General features: G+C 38.6%; 1 protein-coding gene across 2 annotated transcripts in view; it reads right to left on the reverse strand.

Moving 5' to 3' along the window:
- LOC106871435 (protein Hook homolog 3) overlaps nucleotides 1-10,228 on the reverse strand; it is a 36,598-nt gene that overhangs the window by 22,927 nt on the left and 3,443 nt on the right. For both annotated transcript variants that reach the window (XM_014917888.3, XM_014917887.3), the window contains exons 2-3: nucleotides 4,901-4,986; nucleotides 1,067-1,139 (exon numbers count right to left, since the gene is read on the reverse strand). In XM_014917888.3, the coding sequence (XP_014773374.2) occupies nucleotides 1,067-1,139; nucleotides 4,901-4,986 (159 nt within the window). The remainder of the gene's footprint in view (nucleotides 1-1,066; nucleotides 1,140-4,900; nucleotides 4,987-10,228) is intronic.

A 10,228-nucleotide genomic window follows, 5' to 3' on the forward strand; every position in this document is an offset into this window, starting at 1 on the left:
ATATTAACACAGGTATCAGCTGAGGTTAAAAAGTTTGCCTCACAACTTCACAGATTTGGGTGAATGTTTCTTGGGAGTGGAATTTGGCAGAAGCATAAAATACAAATCCTAAAGTAAAAACAATCCCTAATTTAGCATAATTTACCTTATAAGTATTTTTCATGTAACTAGAATCCCACTCAAAGGTTTAACCTTTTTGACAATGTCTCCTTCTTTCTGATTAAAGGTTAGACATTCAGGAATGACATCAAACTGATAGGTCTTCCTTCGTTTTAATATTTATAAAAACCAGGGTGGTGCACCAGCAGAACTGTTGGTGCATTGGGCCAAATGCCTAGCAGCATTTCATCAAACGTTTGGTTACTGAGTTCAAATTCTGCCAAGGGTGATTTTGCCTTTCGTCCTTTCAGGGTCGATAAAATTAGTTGAACACTGGGGTTGATGTAATCATCTTACTCCCACCCCTCATATTGCTGGCCTTGTGCCGAAATTTGAAATCAATATTTATATAAACCTGTAGTGTATATAGGATTATAATGGACCCTTCCACTGAGATTGATGTAGGAGCATCCAGTTGTTCAATCAACAGAACTCATTGAATTAACAACATGCAAAGTAGCTGAGTATCCCACAGACACATTTATTCTCAATGGAATCCCAGAGTAGAATCGGTGTGACAGTGTAACAAGGAGTAGCATTGAATTAGAGGGAGAGTCCATCTGACAGGCTTCTACACACTGCTTTGGACTGCCCCAAAGCTAGGGTAAAACACCATGCCTAAGTTGTCATGAAGTTGGATTGAACCTAGCATGGCTTGGTTGGGAAGCAAACTTCTTAACTTGGCTACGCCTGCAAGCATTGTATGTGTGTGTGTGTGTGTGTACAGAGATAACTGTACAGCAGCAATTGTAGTAGTAGTAGTAGTGATGGTGACAGTAGTTGTATATAGTAGTGGTGGTAGTTGGAAGGGGTAGAAATAGTGATGGTGGTAGCGCAAGAAGTGGTGGTAAAAGAAGAAAGCTGAATGCAAAGTAAATAAAAAAAGAATAAAAAAGTGAAAAGTTACCCGTTGTTTTCTATTGTTTCCTGGATCCGAATACATGGACATCAGCCACTGGCCATGGAAGAATTTGGGGTCACTAGGGGAGAAAAACAGAGAGAGAGAGAGAGAGAGGGAAACATTCAGATAACCTGGATGATTTAATCTATATATACATATATATATATATATATATACACATACAACACTAGTATAAACAGAAATCTTAATAATACTACCACGTTTATCAACACGTGTAATTCCAAAATATGTAGAGTAGTTTCTACACTTGTTGCCTCTGTGTGTGTGTGTGTGTGTGCGCGTGCGTGTGTGTGTGTGTGTGTGCATTCTACACGATTTGATCTTGGGAAGAAATTCACTAGCTTCATTACTATTAAGTTTGGTCATGGGTGGCAAGTCTAAAATGTAAATTCATTAAAAAGTGAATGGGGCTGAAGGAAGAAAGCAGCGGGAAATAATTCTGTTTTGGAACAACTGTGAACTTGCTTCAGTCTTATGAAACCTCATCTGTGTTCCGAGCTGACTGAGAGACATGCTCTAACAAGCAGTCAACAGTCTCCCAAGATGACTGGCAAAATGTTTGGTTCAGTCAGAAAATCCTCAAACTGACAGCTGGATATTATTTAAGGGACATATATAATAATTACACGGAGTCTTAACAATGAATTGGGCAGACAAATACACAATGAAACCTTCAGGACTTACACATATACGAGATAGTACCACTAGGTACCATACACACACACATTACTATATAGAATAGGGGAGGACTTTAGCACCACTGGGCACTGTAGATATTGCACAGAGTAACCTCAGGTGAAACTGTCATCTATTCTGAGGGGGAGGACAAAATACACGGCAGTGGGAGTAGTGGGAGTAGCTTTTCTGATGTCCAAAGCTGCTGAATCGGCACTCATGGGATGGAAACTGGTGAATGAGAGAATCATCACAGCCAGATTTTTATTCCAGAGTCATTAAACTAACAGTCATCCACGTGTATGCACCCACAACGGATGCAGAGGATGAGGTGAAAGACACCATCTGTGAACAGCTGCAAACTGTAGTCGAGAATGTGCACAAACAGGATGTGGTTATAATGGCTGGAGATATGAATGCCAAGGTTGGAGCCAATAATAAGGAGAATGAGAGAATAATGGGTAAACATGGAATAGGAATCATCAACAGAGATGGCGAAAGGCTCCTAGAATTCTGCAGGATGAATGATCTCATCTTTACTGGAACTATATTCCCACACAAGGACATTCACAAAAACACCTGGACCTCTCCAGATAAAAAAGAACAACAAATCAAATTGACCAGACACACTCATCAAATGTAAAAGACACCCGGGCCATGAGAAGTGCTGATGTTGCAAGGGATCATCAGCTTGTAAGGTCACAAGTGAAGTTCGAAACTTCGAAATGTTTGAATTTGCCCAAAATCTGACTTGCATCTGGTGTCATCTCACTCATATTGGGCATCAGTGTTCTGGGGTATGGCAAGGTCTTCAGTGGTCCAATCGGTTAGTGCTGTCTCCAGTTCCTGGGCCACAGCTGCTTTGGCCATCCTGTGGAGTATCTCACTAACGAGGGTGTAGCTGAAGGAGACTGAGGAGGAAAGACAGGCAAACAGAGCCAGGCCCAATGGGGAGCAGAGACCAAGGCCACCAAAGTGGACAGGCTGTTTAGCCTGTTGCCAGTTGGCACTGTCAAAACTAACATTGTAGATCAGCTCAGCACAGTGCCAGGGGGTGTTATCAATATCAACGAGGTAGTCTCTGAGAGGGTGACATGGTGCACTGCATAGCAAAGAAAAAAAAAAAAAGGGAGCTTGGGTAGCACAAAACATTTCCTCAAGAGGAAGAGCACAGGTGAATGTCAGTAAGGCACAAGCTGTCAGTCATCCTGGACAAGACCACAAGCTTGGTCTTCAGGAACTCCATTATGGCTTTCAGGAGAATTGGGGGAGCCAAGAATGCAGATGGCATCCTTTGGTGTCAGCTGAGCCCCTGTCAAGACAGACTGGGTGCTGAATAGGACATCCTGAAATTCAACCTCACCATAGCTCACATTTATCACCTCCAACTTGGACAGGATTGTCTCAAGCCTGAGAAGCTTTAGGGCTGGGATAACCTGCTGAAGATCCCGGAGTCGCATCATCCAGGTACTAGACATTGAAGGATGACTAGACTGACTAGCCAATATCAACAACAGACAATGTGAAAAGGAGCAGACCAACAGGACCACCATATGGGACACCTGGGAAAGAAGTGGTCCTGCTGTCAGCAGCTATGACTGAGCTGAGATGGATGTCAGTGGGTGTAATGAGGGAGTAGATCTTAGACATATCTTCAGGACAAGGTCATGCCTAATGCTGTTGAAGGCATTCCTGAAATCCCGCTTCAGTAGGAAGCAAGGTGATGAGGGAGATATGTGCTGTGTGTAGTGTCTGGCAGCATGGGCAGCAAATAAACCTCATATCAGAATGGGAATCAAACAACAACAAAGACTTCCTATGATCAAATAAGCTTGTCAAGGTTAATTATTGGGGAGGATTAAATTAGCAAGTTGTTAATCAGATCAACAAAGGCTAAAACATTTTCATATATAATGACATTCTTCTTGTTAATTGATTAGTCTATCAGCAATTTGTTAATTAGAAGTGGATTTTGTTGTTGTTGGTTACTCCTTGTTCAGGTCTGATTGAACAAACTTAAGATCAAAGGTGGGATCCAACCATGACTTTCTCCCTATTTTATGAGGTCTGCATGTAAGATAACATTATCTAATAAGTCCTTTCTTGTTTACAATAATGCCATGTGATTTGAAATAGATTTGACTGCTATTTCTAGTGACCACATACAGGCTCTATGGTCTACTTTGTATATAATGTTGGCCATGATAACAAGATTGTATTTTAATATGTGTTGATGACAAAATACTAGGCTGTCTACCATTATTAGTTTAATTAATTACTGATGAACTAATCAGTGTATTTTGGATAATGGATTAACACATATCAGCAATGATGACTCGAATTTGTGGTTATGCTCTATCGCACATCAAAATTGTTTGCTTTCCTTTAAACAGATGCTGGATTGGTAACGATTCTAGGCTCTACCACCTTCTTTCAAAATGTCTTTCATAAAAATAAAACAGAATAATATTGAAATACGATTTTGTTGTATGCCTCCACATACATCCATGGTGGAAGTGGATTTATGAGAGGCAAACCACTTCCTAAACCCATTTCATCTCACAATTGGGTCCCCCACCATGCTGATGTCATCTCATATAGCTCCTAAGGTCTGCAAGGGTCTCACAAGTCAACCCATCCACTCACAGGGCACAGCCAGGCCATCTGGACATTGGAATTTGTGATTCTGCAGGCTGACATCCATTCTCTCTCAGACAGTTATCATTACATCATCATCACCATAAAAGTAAATTGAAATGACATAAAATAATTAATTATATCCAGTAATTATGGTTTCTAATATAGGACACAGGATCATAAACTGAATGAAAGGGATGGGCAAGTTGAATAAATTGACTCAGTACTTCACTGGTCATTTATTTTACTGACCCCAGAAGAATGAAAGTTAAAGTTGACCTCAAAGGGTGTACCATAAGGCGTTTTCTCTGAAGTTGTAACAATTCTGCCATAATTACACGTGAACACATGACCATCTTTCATTAAACAATTTTAATTAGCACCAAGAAAACTATTGTAATTGTCATCGTTATTTTAGTATTTTCTCTATGCTAAGTGGAACTTACTGCACACGAGTGTCACTCAGCTGAGTGAATGGTGAAAACAAAAACAAAGAGTGGAACTTACATTTTATTTAAGATTTGCGACATGGCAATTCCCGTGCTTAATTCTTCCGTGTTGTGGTATGGAGCTTCAATATTGAACGTGTCAAGCTGAGGAGGAGACAAAATATTCAAGGATTAAAAAGAAAATAACAAAAATCTCCAAGGCATGCCGGCATGGGATGCAGGACGTAAAATGATGATGATGATGATACACATCCATGTTTATGCAGACAATCAAGCTTGGCATAGTCTTCTGATTTGCCAGCACCTGTCAAACTGTCCAACCCATGCCAGTATGGTAAATGGATGTTAAATGATGACTGCGATCACACACACATTATTATCCTCAATTTATGCCAGTTGTTTCTTCTTCTTCTTCTTCTTCTTTCCATGCTGGCCTCCCCTGGTCTTTTCTAGTCACTCTGTCACGGTCCATATGTTATCCAGTTCACACAACAGCAACAACAGAGAGAAACATTCACACAAGCACATGTATAGAGCTCACCCTAACAATGAATTTTGAACAGTTTATGTCCATCAAATTCATTCACAAGGTATTAATTGGTTCAGGGCTATAGTAGAAGACACTTAGACAAGGCGCTGTGCAGGGGGATCGAACCTGAAACCACAGGAGCCATGCCTGTCTGTTTACTCATCTCATTTTTTTCCCCCTCTGCTGACATATCTACTGAGTTCTCCCAAAGGCACAAAACGTCAACATTTTTTTTCAAGGAGAGAGGGCAGAGTCAATTAAAATTACTTTTGGTTCCTGACATATTTATTCAGACCTATATTGCATGGTGAGTTTTACAAGTGACTGTTCTTTGCTAGCACAAATGCTGTTCCCATCACAAAGCACTCCATTGTTAGCTATTTATTCTTAAGCTAAATATAACAAACAATTGAAGGAAACAATACAATTATTTGAATGTCATAACTATATGTCATAGTTATATGTACATAAACCTATGAAAGCCAGAAATTCCTCACGGGTAAAGACAGATTTAATAACTCCTTCACCACACTGACTATTTCCAATTCCTACTTTTTAAAGTTTAAAATAGTTTTTCCTTGTAATGTAATCTCATACTAAAAAGATTAAAATGTCTGCATCTTAAAAATGTCACATGACTTGGAAAAAAAAAAGAGATTATTTTAGAATGAAACTAATGTATATTTTACAAACAGAGATTTATAAAACATGAACTTTAACCAGGTGTATCACCAAGTTGAGAATTTAAACATTTTTAAGGGGAGGTGTGAGAGGAGAAAAAAATTAAAATTTATGGGGGGAAAAAAAAACTAAAAAAACACAAACTATTTGATGACGTGTGCAAATGGTTACATTTCTCACAACTAGGAACAAACTGGACAATAAAAAACCATCACCATCATCATCATTATAATCTTATATCCAGATTTTAGCGACGAGAGAAGTTAGATAGATTATCAGTCCAAGTGAATTGTTATCCAGAGTCACAGTCCTCAGCCACAATTTAACCTCGATCCAGCAGACTTAGGACTGATCCTCTTCTGCACATAGTCATCGTTTTGTCTGTTTTTTTTTCAGACATAATATAAAATATATCCTTCATTTTATTTTTTAAAGCTAGTAATGTGTGATCTAAAAGAGATTCAGCTTGTGTTTCTAGCAGTTTATAGAGACAGCCTCCTCTATAAGTTCCTTGTTGATAGATTCATGGACTATATCTTGTATAAAGGACAAAATGCCAAAATTCTTCAAGGTTGTTAATACTAATAATAGATTATCAACAGATTAGTGCTGCCACAAACTGCTGCATTCATGACTAAGTGAAACATATGTTTAGTTAAACACACTTCAATGTCCAATAAAAGTGGGTCACTTTCAATTCTTTCCCCGCTTCTCAAAACCAGTTTTCGCTCTCAAATAACAACGGCTGTTTCATTTACTTAAGGTTATTAATGTTTCTGGGAAATATAAATGAACATCACAACTTCTCAATTCATCCTCAATAACAAGGAGACATCTTCTAAGTGGTTGCTTGACTTCGTAAAAATAGCAACCAAATCCCCCTCAAACCACACCCTACTATCTTAATATAGGACATTTTGGATGATGTACTCCAAGATATACTATGTTAAAAAAAATGGAACAATCAAACTATGGAATGCCTGTGATCATTGTAAATCAACATAACCAGGGTAGATCATTGGGTTAAACGATAACATCTGAGTCTTATTTGTAAGAAATCATACTTAAATTTCATCTTCTAATCATCATCATCATCATCATCATCATTTAATGTCTGTTGTCCATGCTGGCATGGGTTGGACAGTTTGACCAGAGATGGCAAGCTGGGGAGATGCACCAGGCTTCAGTCTGATTTGGCATGGTTTCTATGGCTGGATGCCCTTCCTAATGCCAACCATTTTACAGTGACACAGAATACCTATCACTTTCTATCTCTCTACAAGTAAATTAATGGATAGTTTTCGCTTCTCTCTCTCATAAATATTAATCTTTATAATTGATTATAAATATAGAAACAATAAAAAGAGTTGAAGAAACCAAGTGGGATTTCTGACATTTTAAAGAAAATCTGTTGGAACAGGAAAAACATTTTTCTTTTAAAAAAAAAAAAACTGTTTATTCTCTTTGATGATGGTCTTTGACCAAAACAATACAATCTTCATCTCCATCCAGCATAACAAATTTATTCCAATTTCTAAACTTTGGTTCTAAAAATACAATTGTCCAAAAACAGTCTTAATGACAGATCTGTCTGGTGGATGAGGAGTGACTTGGGACAACAACACAATGGAGTGATCATAGGTGTTTTTGGTGTGCTAGAGATGGTCCAGGGCTGAACAAGAGAGGATGGTCATGGCTCTAACACACTTGGTCTGGGTGGATTGGGGCTGACCTGGTGCTAAACAACAATGATAAGACAGAATGGTCATATCATAAATCTGTTTAGTAGATAGACCTGGCATTTGTCAACATAGACAAAATACACAGAACTTTTCCAATTCCAAACTGTTACCATTGACGTTTAGTCTGATATCTGTGGGGAGAATGTCAGTATGGAAGCACAAAGGTTTGGGTAAATGGTCTCGTGTAAGGTTTATTAGAAGGACAGGAATTGTGGTAGTGGTGGTGGTAGTGGTGGTAAAGAGAAGATAGAGCATTTTAATGTACCAGTGGCTGTAATGTTGGTCAGTGAAGGTTTGCCTGAATATAACAGTGTGAATGAGAGAAAAGGAAAGAGAGAGAGAGATGACTGTACTAGTCTCTGTAGTGTGTTGGTCAGTGCTGATTTGTTTGTAAATATAACAGGGGAGAGAGAGAGAGAGAGAGAGAGAGAGAGAGAGAGAGAGAGAGAGAAGGCACAGTGTTTGCGTAGTGTTATGTTGGTCAGTGAAGGTTTACCTATTTTGGTGATGTGTAATAGCTTCACTGTCTCAGAGAAGTGGGTAAACATTCTAATGTAGGTTATACTTGTGGCTTACGAAGAGTAAATAACTCTTCACAGCTGAAGAACAACTTGACTTTTCAGATGCTCAACCGGATACAGATGTGTGCTTTCTTCTATTCAGTTTATTGTAATTTTCTGTCCCTTTAGCAAATAATTATTTCTATGTTATTACTTTAACCAAGACATGGTAAAATTTCAAAATCTTGAATCTGTTCTAGTTGCAAACTTGTGAAGTTCTTGGATTGATTCCTCACCATTTAATGTCAGTCCAACCCATGCTGACATGGGTTGAATGGTTTGACAGGAGCTGGCAAGGTCGGAAGCTGCACCAGGCTCCAACTGTCTGTTTTGGCATGGTTTTTATAGTGGGATGTCCTTCTTGATGTCAACCACTTTATAGAGTGGACTGGGTGCTTTTTATGGGGCACAAGCACTGGTGAGGTCTGTCTTTTTTTTAATTCTAAAATTAAAACAAAGTTCTTTACTGGACACTTCCCTCATTGGTTGTGAATTCAAAGAATAATGATAAAAGACAGACTAATAAGTCCTTCATCTTGTTTATTCCAAAGTTTGTGCTTTTAACTCTGGTTCTACTGATATATGGTATGACCAACATACTCAGCAGAGCTTGCAGTTCCAATTAGCCGAAAATTCTGTTAATCTTCATTTCTATGTCAATAAATGTAAATCACTGCCATCATGATAATACAACCAAACACTGATGTACCCCCTCCACCTACCCTTACACTCCTCTACCTCCTCCATATAAATATTTCTTTCTTTATTGCCCACAGGGGTCTAAACATAGAGGGGGCAAACAAGGACAGGCAAAGGGATTAAGTCAATTACATTAACCCCAGTGCATAACTGGTATTTATTTAATCGACCCCTAAAGGATGAAAGGCAAAGTCGACCTTGGCAGAATTTGAACTCAGAACGTAATGGCAGTCAAAATACTGCAAAGCATTTTGCCCAGCATTCTAACGATTCTGCTAGCTCGCCATCCTCCATATAAATTATTGATGTCTTACTATATGATAATGTTCTCATTAAGAATTCATGTTAATCCTGATCCTCGCCTAAAAAACAAAACAAAATACTAATCTTCTTCTTGCTGCTGCTGCTGCTGTTGTCTACCAGTTATACCTCCACACCCATTTCTGATGGTTTAGGACAGCTTCCTCCTCCTCCTGATGGCCAATCCTGCTGAAACAAGCTTCTCTCTCTTCCTGAGGCAGGAATTAGACCATCATTTATTTATAACTTCAGCCTATGTTTTGCTCTAATTCTTCCATCATCACTGCAACAACAGCAACAACAGCAACAATAACCAATCATGATAGAACAACAGTCAAACGCAACCAGAGGGAGATTATTTAATGGCATTGCATGTGTGTGATCAAAGCCGTTGGCACAATGCCTCTATGCTATAATGATTCGGAAGAGCCACTCTCAGAAATGATTTGTCCTTAATCTAACATTAAACCATAACATCACTTTAAAACAAAACCCAAACAAACAAGGTGCTGGCTTACTGTAAATGTCATTGTTGTTCTTAATGTTGTTGCTGTCATAGGAAGATGTGTTCTATGAGAAATAGAGAATTGAAGGGTTTAGAGATGGAATTATAATCTGCAGAGAAGAATGACACAAATACTATAATATCAGAGGTAAGATGATCAAAATAAGATTATATAAAACTAGCTTAAATAGCCAGACTCCATGCAGACTTTTAGCCTAGATTCATTAGTGGAGCTGGGCTAATTGGGCTTGTGGATCAAAACATGACTATAATGACTACATGCCCTGGTGGTGTTTGATCAGAGGTTAGAGGCAGATGAGAATTTATTCTGGAGTGCAATCATTCCCAGTCCCTAAGTTGAATTACAACT

This window comes from Octopus bimaculoides, chromosome 13 (genome assembly GCF_046866305.1).
Source record: "Octopus bimaculoides isolate indiv1 chromosome 13, ASM4686630v1, whole genome shotgun sequence".
NCBI classification, from domain to species: domain Eukaryota; kingdom Metazoa; phylum Mollusca; class Cephalopoda; order Octopoda; family Octopodidae; genus Octopus; species Octopus bimaculoides.